Below are 14230 nucleotides of genomic sequence, written 5' to 3'. Positions count from 1 at the left end.
CCATCATCGGGAAGAGGAAAAGTGAAAAATGGATTGCAGACAAAGACTAAAAGGAAGTGTTTGAGAGGGTGGAAGCAAAACCCAAAGAACATGTGTGAGGAGGAAGGACAAGGAAAAAATGAAATAAAAAAGTAGTGAAGTCATATATAATAACATGTGATTATATATATATCATTAATGTAAATAAATAACTCGTAATTTTATCAAACAAAATACAAAAATAAAACATATAATAACAGAAGCAATGTGAAATAACAACAAAAAGTACATATAGAATACATAAAAAATGAATCAAAGAATGAAAAAAACAAAACAAATTAAAAACAACGAAATTTACACCTATTAAAATCTATATGACAAAAAGAAAAAATAAATAAAAGAAAAGAAAAAACAAAAAAAACAAAGAGTATTGTAGACCCAACCCATTGAATAAGAAATAAAGAACAAAAACAATAAAAATAAAGAAAGGTGTGCCTAGTATATTATATACTAGCATACCTATGTTTTAAAAAATCTATGTAAAATACACCAAAAAATATCAAATTTGAAATTATATAGTATTCATAAATAATAATAAATATTTTTATTGTAATGAATTTGAAGCAAAAATTTTAACAATCAAAATGAGATCATTTAAGAATATACAATATACACATAATAATCAAATTTGAAAACCATTATTCTCATCTCTTCTAGGCATAGAGCAACATTAAAGGCATCATCTTATAACTATGTCATTTGAATATTCTACAGCCCCAAAATTTGATGAAGAATTTTGCCATTAGAGTTTTCTTTTGGGTGAAGCAAAGTTGGTAATGGCCTTTTGAATTGTTTACTAGACAAAATCCTACAAGCCTCTTTTGCTTTCGCTTGAGTGTTACTATAAATATTTTTAACCATCCCCATTAATATATTTATGTGGTCTTTTACAACATTTATTGAACTTTAGCTTAGGGATAAGCCAACATAAACATAAGGAAATTGTGTCTGAAAAAATATCAAAATCACTCTGAGAATTAGGATCAAATAAAATGTTCCATCAAGCTCATCCACAAATTCACAATCACCCAAATGAAGATCACAATAATAGAACTTTCTTAAGCCAACTAAATTACATGTTGAACCCATATCAAACTTGGATTAGACAATCATTGTAATTGCCTTATCACTGAAGAAATAAAGCTATAATGTAAGGGAAAAAACACAACTTTCCAACTACCATAAGTGCATAGATGACAACCCATTGTGGTAAGAAGAAGATGAATAACAAAAAATACTCATAGTATTTAATTTTTTTAAGATTCTATTCATAACACACCTTATAAATTTCTTCAGATTGCTAACACCTCCTTCTTCCACTGGTCAAACTCTTCTAGATCAGGAACGAATGATATTGTCATGGTTTATTTCTTTGCTCAATTTAAATAGAATTTTTCTTTTAAAGAAAACATAGTGTTTGTACAAACACTTATATTTAAAATAAAAAACAACGTTGGGTTTACAATGAGTTTTTGTTGCACAATTGATAGATTTTTTATTTTTGTTTCTAAAACAAAAAATATTGTCTTGTAATATATTTTCTATTTTTTTATTTTTTAAAATAAAAAAAAACATTGCTTTTATGAAATTAATAACAAAAATAACATATTTTGTTTTAATTTTTCTTTTTGTTATTTAAAAACATTGTCTTTATAAAATGTCATAGAAATTCTATTTTCTTATTTTTAAAATAAAAATATTGCTTTTATAAAATTAATTTAAAATGTTTTGTTTTAGTTTTGCTTTTAGTTTTTAATGATGGAGATTTTTTCATTGGTTTGTGACTATAATACACTGCTTGGTGTAAAGATGAGATGATATATAACAAAAAACAAAATAAGACAAATGAAACCATAATATTTACTATAGCAAATAGGAAAATGTGAAAAAAATTGACTTAAAGAAATAAGGAAATAAAAATAGAAAAAGAATAAGTAGAACAACAAAATATATAAAACACAAAACATAATGAAAATTAAAACACAACAAAAAATGCAAAGATAACACAAGATACATAGTAGAAGTAAAATAAGAAAACAAATGATAATTATAAAAATAGACAACTAGTACAATTAGAAAGAAAAATAAACTACATATAATACAATGAAAAAAAAACAAAATATATACAAGAAGCTAATGTGACAAGTAAACAAAAAAGCAAAAAGAGAATAAAGAACAAAAAAACCACACAGACTATAAAAGAAAAATTAACAAAAAGATAAGAAAAGAACAAGCTAAGAGAGGAAAAATATCAAACAAGGATGATTCAAAGAACACATATGGAACAATGAGAGGATTGAGGGAAAAAGTTAGAAAGGAACCCAAACACTAAAAACTCGAAAGTGCGAAAAAGACAAGGAAGGGGAGAAGAAAAGGAGGGATAAAAAATGATGTGGGGTGGTATAGAGGGATGAAAGCAAAGGTAACCAAATAGGGCTAAGTTGCCAACCTTCATCACGATTAAGATCGGAGGGGTGACATTTAATATGAATGACTTCTTGGATTTTCCTCTTAAATAAATTGTCTTCTTTGGCTAAAACTATGTTAGGCTATTACAACTCATGTTATCCAACATTGTTGAGAAAGAATTATGCCTACGCTTCATAGTCAGTGTTTGTGCATGAAATGCAGTTCAGTTAGAATATATTGTATAAAACACAAAGGAAAACTCATATATTATCCTTGTGATTCACAATGAACTCAAAATAGTAAGCAAATACACACAAATTTGAAATCCTAAAGTATTTAAAAATAATGAACCCCCAAAATGCAGAAAAGAATAAAAAATGAAAATCTTAATGCCTTAAATTGATTACTAGAAACCATTGAAAGTAATGTACAATGCATATTTTATCCTAAGTCAATCCCTTGGCATTCATAAAATTAAGAAAACCCAAACAAATGAATTCATAAACTCAAATCTATTTCTTCATAGATGGAATATTTATTTCATAGTGAAAAAAGATGGTACCTATTTTACCTGAGGGTGGGGGATTATTTGGCCTTCACCTTATCCTATTGCATAAAGGATAGCTCCGCTTGGAGTTCAACTGCAAAACAGTGAAAAGTGTCATTTAGAGAACATATTTGTAGCTTCGGTTGAAACAGAAGATGCATGAAGTGCAATGGTTGTTTTACTGTAGGAAAAATAATACATAAAAGAAAGAACGATTCTTTCATAAAAGAAATATGAAAGGCAGATGCACTATTCAAGAATTTATAAAATAATAATAATTTCTTAATAATTTTATGAACAAGAAAGAAGAGTCACTTGGGAAATCCATGTGATTCTTTTTAAAATATTAAATTAGTTAAACATAATCTGAGCACAATAGCCCTAGATTTTAAATTTCCAAGAAGTGCTTATTGCACAAGTACAAAGCTAAAATTTGCAAGAATTGTAGTGTCTCAATATGCAATGAAGATAGGCAAATACATAGAGCAGAAATCATGTGTGCAGAGTTGTTGAAGCTTAGAATGGATTCATTGCCCACTTCACTTGAAAGCAAATACATTTTGAATAGCTTCAATTAACATGCATACATCTTAATTTTGTCTACCAATGTGTTTTTGCACATTTGAGTTTTTGTTGTCATTAATGTCAAACTTGTTGGCGCTTCTTGGTAGTCCTTGTTGGTGGTACGTGTTGGCAGTCTAGATGTTGGTTCAGAAGTAATACAATATAGTGATGTATCCAGAGTATATCATTGATCCAGTTGTTGGCTTGTTGGTGGTTCAAATGTTGGTCTAGAAGTGGCATGATGCAAAAGTATATACAGATTATGTGCGGTATGTTGAGTTGCTTTCATAAATGTGTGGATATGATGGTTTATATATGGAAACTAATTGTAAGTGTTATGGATGGTATATATTGATAGTATGTTGTGTTTCTAGGGGATTGATGCTCTTTTGCTTGGTTCAAAAAACTGCATGTGACTATCTCTGGTGATTGTTTTGTGATCTTAGGGATGTAATGGAGTTGCAAATGTTTTCTATATCAGGTTATTGACTGATACTAAAAAACTAGAACTAAGTGTGCAATAAATGAATATTTTTGATGTTGTGGTAAATTTGAGTCTTGAGTGTGAGTGTCAGAGTGTAATTCTTTCTATTACTATTTGTTCATGGGAATCTTCTATTATGGATCTTAAGAAATAATTCGAGGACATTTGGCTTGGTAATGTATGACATTTGTTGGATAATAAATTATCTGAAGGTATTTGTATTTAGTCTATTCATTTTGAAGATATATGATGTAATTGATTATTTTTGTTAGGCGAGTTGTAGACTTGTATAGTAAATATGGTGAGTAGAGTTGCTCTGTCTTTGATGTCAAAGGGAGAGAAGTATTTTGTGATGAGATCAATGATAAAGGGGTAGATTGTTTCACATAGGAGTCTTTGTTGTCATTAATGTCAAATTTGTTGGTGCTTCTTGGTAGTCCTTGTTGGCGGTACTTGTTAGCAGTCTGGATGTTGGTTGAGAAGTAATATAATGTAGTGATGTATGGAGTATACAATTGGTTTGGTTGTTGGCTTGTTGGTAGTCTGAATGTTGGTCGAGAAGTGACATGATACATAAGTATATACAAATTATGTGTAGTATGTTGAGTTGCTTTCAGAAATGTGTAGATATGATGGTTTATATATGAAAACTAATTGTAAATGTTCTGGATGGTATATACTGATGGTATGTGTTGTTTCAAAGGATTGGTGTTCTTTTGCTCGGTTCGAAAACTCTGTGACTATCTCTAGTGACTGTTCTAGTGTATATGATATCTTTGTCTGGTTGTATCGGATATGTATCAAATGGTTTTGCAAGTTGGAGTAGGATAGCTAAGATAGACCGATATTTATATATTTCAGTTTTTTAATGAATAAATGTTTTACTGTGAAAGCTATCAATGTCCGTGTTCAGAGTTTGTGTGGTTTGAAAATGTTGCGGAGGAATGCGCTACATTCCTCATCTTGCTAGTACTCTATGGGTGTTTTGGATCATTGGACTATGTTCCTAACACATTATGCTTCTTTTGTGGTTGTTCACATATCTTATTTTTGGGTCTGAATTAAATGTTTGAGTGAGATAGATTGGTATGAGCTGACTTATGTGTCTTTGGTCTGTGCAGTTGCGTGTAGTCTAACCTTTTTGGAGATAATTAGAAGGTGTGTCGACATGGTGTGAATCTTCAAATCTCTTTTGCCTTCTGCATGTAATGTTTTTGATCGATGATGCATATACACATTATATCTTTAAGCCAACCTAATAGAGGTTATTGATGATCCAGTTGGTATATAAAGAACATATATCAATTGTATTAAGGGATACATGATATGGAGATGTGGATGTAATATGTATGATGTGAAGTTTGAGGTGACAAAGTGGTCCGGATGTGTTATAGTGCAGAGATGAAAGTTGGATCAGATGAGTATTAAGATATGAACTGTTATCTACATATTGATAGATGTTATTCTAATTTGCAGTTCAATCTATTATTCTTATTGTATCTGGATAGATGTTTGGTATCTTGCCTTGAAGCAATGCACCTCAGTTGTGCAGGTCTCTGTTTGTATCTTGCCCTAAGGTTATGTGTCTTAGCCTGCAAGTCCAGAGCAGTGAGCTCCTTGACCTGTGGCCTAAATCTTTGTAAACACTTATTAATACATATATTGTGAGTTTGATTCTCACCATGGTTTTTCCCAATTTGGGTTTTCCATGTAAAATTTGGTGTTCTAGTGTGGATGCTCTTGCTATTTCAGTTATTCACTCTCATGCATATGTGATGAATGAATGTTCTCAATCTAATAAAGTTTTAGTATATGCTGTTTCAACCCCCCTCTCAACATCTGGTAGTGTTCAACATGTATGATTATCATTCATTTTATTGGAGCAAGTTGAGATCACCACTCCCTTTCCTTAGCTACTATTACCGTCATTATAGTAATGAAAGTGCATCAATCACCCATGTTGTGTAGATTACTTCAACTAATTAAACGAAATAATTTATTTTTTGATATACGCTTTTAAAAAAAAAAATTGCAAATAAACTTTACTGAAAACAAATATTATTTGCATGAGAAAAATATCTATAATGTAATTTGTTAAATAAATAAACATTAATAATGTGTTAAGTATAACTCGTTGCCTATAGTTCTATACATGAACTAATAATATTAATAAGAAAGTTAATGTGTGATAATTTTTCTTTTGCGAGATGAATGAAGAAAGTCCATCGATCATGAACCTAGCTCTTAGTTACAAGACGAGCCCACTATAACCTCTCATATAATGTGCAATGAACTTCACACCATACAATTATTATAAAATAAAGTAAGTAAAAATTATTAATCACACCAAGATTTCCTCATTATTTAAAAAATTATATAATAATAATTTTTTTGACTAGACTATATTTAATAAAATGAAATAAAAGAATAATGATTTCTTGACTAGACAATATTTAATAAAATGAAATTAAAAAAAAACGTTCTTGACTAGACTAAAATAAATGAAATGAAATTTCAAAAAAGTAACTCTCATATTCCAATTAGGGGAAAGGACCCAGTAGTCGTGCACCCTAACTTCACGCTTCTCAAAATCCTACTTGGAAATTTCGAATCATTCTGATTTTTTTACAGCAGCTTACTTGGCAAGTCCCCTGCTTATAACTAAGGTTTCAGGGCCACATCATCAAATATGATGCCACATCAGCATGCTTTTTGCCAAGGTGTCCAAAACAGCCCCCCAAAAAAGTGAGACCAATAGGCGTGCATTAGAGACCCCAATAGTTGTGCAGCCGATGTGGCATCACCTGATTGGTTACTTTTTACAATATTAGTACATTTCTTAACAACTATTGGTACATTTCCTAACAACTGTTGGTACATTTCCTAACAAAAATTGATATTTTTTGTTTCAAACAATAGATTTTATTTGTTCAATTTTTGGAACAAAAGGTATCAACAACCCTCACAACAATTGGAACATGTTCAACTACTGGGTCCTTTCCCCTAGTGACTTCCAACTTCAATCGGTATGCTGCCCTGATTTGATAGGCGTGACAAAAATATGCAAGATTGCGTTGTAGATAAAATCGTCGGATGCAACAAAGTTACAAGTGTGGTAGGAAACGGAAAGCAAAAGCTCAAAAAAAAGGGGGGATTGAAATTAAGCTAATAGTTAGTTACCTAGTGGGCGAAGAATACAAGCAGTCACTAATATCCTGCAATACGGAAGCCACTTCGATCATATTAGGTCGGCGCTGCGGCGATTCAGTGGTGCACAGGCATGCCAGCCTCAGCAATTGCAACCCTGACTCCTCATCCCACGTGTCACTTTCCAACATACGTGGATCGAAGATATTTTGGGTACGGCGATCCAGAGTAGAATTAACCCACGCAACAAGCCCACCCTCCAGCTCGTCATCCACCCCGATGGCGCGCATGCCAGTTGCCAGCTGCATCAGCACCACTCCGAAGCTGTACACGTCACCCTTGGTGGTGGCCTTTAAGGAATAGCTGTACTCAGGTGGCACGTATCCCAACGTGCCTGCCACGACAGTGCTGACGTGGCTCATGTCTTTGCTCTGGTTCCGGGCTAGACCAAAGTCCGTAACGAAGGCGTTGAAACCGCCGTCTAACAGAACGTTGCTGGCCTTTATGTCTCTGTGAATGATAACGGAGGGGCATTCATGGTGCAGAAATTTTAGCGCTAATGAGCAACCCACTGCAATTTTTATTCTGAATGGCCACTCCAGAAGTCCAGTCGGATCATGCAGCCATTCCTCCAGGCTCCCGTTTTCTATCAGCTTGTATATGAATATCCTCTGATTGCCACGTAGGCAACACCCTAAAAGGGGTACCAGGTTCGGATGGTTCAGCCCTCCGAGGGTTTGCAGCTCTGCCAGGAAGTCCACGTCTGCTTCCGCGTCCTCGTGGCAGAGCCTTTTCACTGCCACGTGGAATCCTTCTGCCAGCTCAGCTCTGTAGACTACGCCCTGCCCGCCTCGGCCTATGCACCGGGACTCGCTGAAATTGTCTGTGGCTTTCATGATGTTGTTGTAGGTTAGGGCTTCAGGCGCCAATGGAACAGAGAAATAGGCGTGCTCTAGGGAATTGATGTCAATGCTTTTGGAGAGGATTGAGGTGGGATTTTTTCTCCTTCGGCACAGGCAAAGGCTGCTCAGGGCAATGATTATGAGAATACCAGCTGCTACTATGCATATGCCTCCGATTACCCAGTTCTTCAACTTATTAGAGCGGGAGATCTTGGCTGGATTTGAAGAAGAAAAAGTGTTGTTATGATTGTTCTTCTGCAGAATCCCCAACAGGAGTGAGTCGCCCATGTAGGAATCGGGAATGAAGGTAATGAACTGGCCTCCACTGGGAACTTGTCCTCGAAGATTTGGATTGTAGGAAACGTTGAAGCTCGCTAGGGATGTGAGATTCGCAAGCGTTCCGGGGATTATGCCTTCCAGACTATTGTTTCTCAAATCCAGCATGTCCAGGCATGCGAGCTGACCAAGCTTCTCTGGAATGCTGCCGCTCAGATGGTTGTAAGAGAGATTGAGATAGTATAGATCGGAAAGCGCTGCAATTGCCTCTGGAATTTGGCCGTAAAGGTGATTATCCGCCAAAATGAGTGCTCCGAGCCTGCTGTGATTTGCAAGGGATTCTGGTATCGTGCCCGTGAAGCGGTTTCCCGATAGCTGGATATAAGCGGGGGCTTGATAATTTTTAGGGTTATTGATGCAGATGGGATAGGGCATGGTTCCTTGTAAGATATGGGTCCAGAACTGGTTGCAGCGAGATCTCTTGAAGGTCTTGTAAATGAAAGGGTAATTTTGGGGAAACCATCTCGACATGGCCCAGCATCCTCCCACAATTTCAGGCACAAAAGGGTTTTGCTTATTCTGGCTGAAAGTTTTATTAGCGTCTGCTCCGATGCGCCCAATATTGGGTGGAATTGGCCCGGAAAGTTGATTGTTGGCGACATTGAGCCAGACGAGACTGCTACAGTTGACGATCTCCGGCGGAAGTTGTCCCTCTAAATTGTTTTCCGAGACAGAGAACCAGAGAAGAGACTGCAATTTGCTGATTGTGGCAGGGATCGGGCCGGACAGGCGGTTTTCCGACAGATCCAATCCCTGCAGTTCGGTGAGGTTTCCAATCTCCGGCGGTATGGTTCCAGAGAGATAATTTGTGCCGATGAATAAGAGACGCAGAGACCGGATTATGCTCAACTCAGAGGGAATTGCCCCGCTGAAATTATTGTTATTCAGGTTCAGAAGCGAAAGATTTGCAAGAGAAGACAATTCCTTGGGAATTTTGCCACTGAGCTTATTCGTATGCAGGAGAAGGGTCTGTAAGCTTACCATTTGTCCCAACGACGGAGGAATTGGACCTTCAAGCCAATTGTAGTCGATTGAAAGGAGCTGAAGCTTTGTCAGTCTGCTCAATTCCGGCGGGATGGTTCCCGTCAAACGGTTCTTCCCCAGAACCAGCGTCTTCAGCTTTGAAAGCGCGCCGAGCCCCTTCGGTACCTGACCTGTCAGGTGGTTTTGCGAAAGCCAGAGCTCCGTCAGGAAGCTGCAGTTGACGTGGATGTCAGGAATGTTTCCGGTCAGCTTATTGTACTCCAGATCGACATGAGTGAGCTTCGCACAGTTACGGAGGAGATCGTCGGGAATGGAGCCGGTGAAATTGTTGCGACGTAGGGCGACCTTTTCCAAATTCCGGCAGTTCTTCAACTCCGCGGGCAGCTGCCCTACGATTCTGTTGCTGGAAAGGTTAAGAAATGTCAGCTGCGGACAAATTGAAAACAAATTCGGTGAAATTTCACCGGTGAGATTGTTCAATGACAAGTCCAGATAACGAAGCGAAGAAGATAACGGCCTGCTCAATTCCTCGGGAATGGTGCCGCTGAAGTTGTTGTTGCAGAGATTTAAAGAAGACAGTGCAGTGAGATTTGTCAGCGCTGGAGGAAGGATTCCGGAAAGGTTAAAATAACTCAAATTTAGCCCTTTTACGCGCGTTTCTTCCTTTCCAGAACTGCATTTGATCCCAAGCCAGACGCAGGGATTGGCTGTATTTTTTAACCACTGCTTTAAATTTGTGGATTGCGGATTGTGGTGAAACAGGAAGCCTCGGATTGACTGGAGTGCCTCTTTGTCTTGCTCAACGAGCTCGGATGAGACTGTAACGATCAAGACTACCAGAAGTAGCAGAGATTTAGCTTGAATCATCTTCTTCATTACATGTTCGCATGAAATTTCCTCCCAAATGGGCAAGAAAACAATTGGGTGAAATTAAAAGCAGGGAAGGAAGAAGATTGTGAGAGCAGTAAATGCATGGCAGGTCAGTCAGTCAGTCAGTCAGCGCCGTCGGGTTTGAACTGTCAAAATTAAGCTTTTCGATTTTAATGGTCGGTTCACGACTTGGCTCAGTTTTCAAGTGGATTTGGAGAATGGAATATCGACGTCAATGAAGAGTGATCAAACACGCCAAGTGGGGAAGACCGATCTGATTCTTTGTCTTGTTTTCATCAATGGATGAATTTTAGTTTTTTTTTTTTTTAATTCAACTTTATGCTATTTTCAACATTCTCAAATTATTATTATTATTATTATTATTATTATTATTATTATTATTAAGTCGTAGGCCATTTGGACATTTGTTATCCGAAGCAAAATGTGTTTTATATTATTTGTGATTGTTAGTTATCCGTGGGTCCTATAGGCTGTTTGGCTTTGTGGACATTAATAAAAACATGCATTCATTCAATGATAGCAAGTTCTAGATTTAAAAAAAACGAGGAGTAAATTTGGTCCGACATAGATGTTAGAGTTCTAATAAATAAGAACAAAGAATTCAAATATATTGTTTATTGTCTAGGTTTTTATGTTAAATTGTCTATCTTTTCAGTTGAATTTGTCTATAGATCACTTTATTTTCATAGATTGTTCTATAACTCACATGTTTCATTAAGGTAGTCACACACTTCTTCCTCACAACCCACTTGATATTATGCCTCTCACTTAATGGTAAGGATTAGTGGTGTTCACAAACACCTTAGAGGATCATGTTCTCCTAGCTCGATCCCCTTGATTGTTCTATAACTCACATGTTTCATTAAGGTAGTCACACACTTCTTCCTCACAACCCACTTGATATTATGCCTCTCACTTAATGGTAAGGATTAGTGGTGTTCACAAACACCTTAGAGGATCATGTTCTCCTAGCTCGATCCCCTTGATAGGAGAAACTTAATGATTATGGCAAAGATCAAGTATAGAAAGCTTTAAGCATGCACATGCTCTAGCATAATAGTGCATATTTTGATTCATTTTAGTGCACTATTTTAATTTTTTTCAATAATGATATGCAAAGGATTGATCTTTGATAGTCAACCCAAAAGCAAATGCAATTTAATGTCTTTAAATACAAGGACATATCAATAAGTCATGAAAACATGTGTTTAGTTGACTCATTATAACTGTGGCATTGGTAGGAATTGACTAAATTTGAAATTTCAAGGGTCATATTTGTAGATGTTGGATCAATAGCATGCCTATGAGAATGACCCAATTTAATGGTAATAAGATATAGGTCATGATTTTATTTATGATCATAGAGGATACAATAAATGTGGATCATGTGGGGCTATTTTTAGAAATGGATACAATGTGGTTGGATATGTGGAATGTATGTAAATAGGGATAAGTGAAGGCTAGGGGAATGCACCCAACTTTACACAATATTTTACTATTTGCTAGTTTATTAAGCTATTCTCTTCAAAATGAGAATTGACATAGGTATGGAAATTTTTACCATTACATTTTGCCCCAACTTTGAGGTTCATGTGAATCTTATAATGATTAAGTATTTCAAAGTATGTAGCACTTACAAATATGTGTAGACACCCAAAATTGTCCAGTCTAATTAAATAAATATTTTATTTATTTAATTATCTAAACCTAATTCTTCTATTAATTAAATAAATCTTTATTTATTTAATTAATTCATTTATCCTCTTCTAGCCTTATTTCTCATTTAAATAAATACATTTATTTATTTAAATTATCCTTTTCCTAAATTAAATAAATATTTTTATTTATTTAATTATCCTACTTCTTCTATTAATTAAATAAATCTTTATTTATTTAATTAATTCATTAGCTTTTTCTACACATGACACATGTCATTCATCTCTTAATTCCTACACTACCTACCTCTTTCATTATTTTACTATTTCTTCTACCTACCCTCTAATCCTAGCCGACCTCTCTTTTTACACCTCTCAATCTTAACCCTCCATTTAATATTGTGTCTTCTATTTAAGGAGATGCTTCCTTCATTGTCAAACCCTAATGACTAATCTTGAAGACTTGACTACACTACGATCCTACTTGCAACCACATTCTGTTCTTTGTTGAGCTCTTGTGCATATAAAAATCTGAGAGCAAATATATCAAGCAAGATCAATGGAGATAGGAAGAATGGAGATCAAAACCCTATTGGACATGTGATGGTATAATCTTTGTGATTTTGAGTTATTTGCATTGTCTTAGGTAATCTTCATATGTTATGGTGGATCTTTGTTGATTGTTAGGCTAGGGTTTAGTGGTTGGATTCATTTAGCCTTTCAATATTGTTGTTATTGTTATCCATTTTCACCATACACAATATGAATGTAAAGTAAATATTCAAACATAAAAGGATTTACATGTCCATATAAAGTAATGAACCCCACTAGGTGTCATTGCGTGTGAACTTGCCTTTTTCATGCTCACTTTTTACACAATTGAATGATGACACGAAACCTATTTTTTTGACAAATTCAAGTTAAACAATTAAAATCAAACTAATAATCTATGCACATGTACAATATCATTATAGGCCCACCATCCGAAAGGTGGGGAGAAGGAGAAACACAATTTGGGTGTAAGAATCCTCTTGTATAGACCCTAACAATGGAAGCATCCTACAAAGGTTAGGTGTGCAATAGCCCACCTCAATGGGATAATTTACTCCACAATAATATTAATGGTTGACTATATGACAAGTGAAGGACAATGAGGTGAGATCATAATAAAACAATAATTAATTAACCATAAAGACAAATTATTATAGTGAAATAATAAGTTAATTATGCTACTATAATTAATGAATAATTTAAGTTTAACAAAATAAATAAATGCTTAAACACGATAAAATTTCAGTGAGAACCTTAAACCCAATTTAATGTGTAAGAGCATCGATTATTTTTGATATAAAACGTTATCTATCATTTACCTATGTTAAATAAGATGACTTGCCTTTTATTTAAAAAAATCATTTTTCTTTTTGTAAAGTTACTCTTGAAAATTTTCATATTGAATAGTTAATTTAATCGAACCAGAATTTTAAATATAAAAGTGACACTTCATATTTAATGAAAGAGACAAAAATAAAGTTTCAAAATGACTTAAGTTAAGGGTTCCTACTAACATAGGATCCCATGAAGGATTATATCTTCTAATTATTTTTTTAATTAAAATTTAATATTTAATTACCGATTAATAGATTGTGCATCAACTTTCCACAGTTGGTTGCAACTAATACAAGCCATTAGAACTACGCTAACTTCTCATCAAGAGGAAATAAATGGCTTCTTCTTCCATTTACACCTAATTTGTCTCTATTGCAGGTTTAAAGAGAGGAAGGAGATGAAAGAAACAATCAACGTTAAGCCACACACACTAAGCAACATATTAAGCCTAGAGAATGTCAGTCAACTCTTGTTTGTTGGACTGTAAAGTTTTCCAATTGTGAACACAAAAGTGCCTGTATACTTCACAGATGCAATTAAATGACGCAAACGTGGTTCTGTCAAACACAAATGCGTTTCCAAAATTTTTGTAAATGTAATGTTGCTTAAGAGAACACATACGCATTTCTGCCCTACGCAGACGCGTCCAGATGACACAGACGTGATTCTATCAGACACAGATGCGTTTCCAAAAATTAAGTGTAATTTTTCCAATGTGTGAAGTTGCTTGTTGTGACCCAATCTGAATTTTTGACTGTATTTCCATGACAAGAGGACACAATGTTGATGAAGACTCAATGTTTGCAAGTGTTTAGACTCAAAATGACTCAAAGAAAAATGTGTTGTTTGATGTAAAAATATTTTTCATACACTTGAAGACACAAAG

At 34.8% G+C, this 14230-nt stretch overlaps 1 protein-coding gene across 2 annotated transcripts in view; it reads right to left on the bottom strand.

Annotated features, from left to right (window-relative positions):
• LOC131069389 (probable LRR receptor-like serine/threonine-protein kinase At1g74360) overlaps positions 1 to 10634 on the bottom strand; it is a 29390-nt gene extending 18756 nt beyond the window's left edge. For both annotated transcript variants that reach the window (XM_058004782.2, XM_058004781.2), the window contains exons 1-2: positions 7224 to 10634; positions 3020 to 3089 (exon numbers count right to left, since the gene is read on the bottom strand). In XM_058004782.2, coding sequence (XP_057860765.1) covers positions 3086 to 3089; positions 7224 to 10288 — 3069 coding nt within the window. In that variant the 5' untranslated portion in view covers positions 10289 to 10634 and the 3' untranslated portion in view covers positions 3020 to 3085. The remainder of the gene's footprint in view (positions 1 to 3019; positions 3090 to 7223) is intronic.
• Between the last annotated feature and the right edge of the window lie 3596 nt (positions 10635 to 14230).

Source organism: Cryptomeria japonica, chromosome 10 (assembly GCF_030272615.1).
Source record: "Cryptomeria japonica chromosome 10, Sugi_1.0, whole genome shotgun sequence".
NCBI classification, from domain to species: domain Eukaryota; kingdom Viridiplantae; phylum Streptophyta; class Pinopsida; order Cupressales; family Cupressaceae; genus Cryptomeria; species Cryptomeria japonica.
The sequence above is the reverse complement of the archived record's forward strand: the minus strand, read 5'-3'. Positions and strand labels throughout refer to the sequence as shown.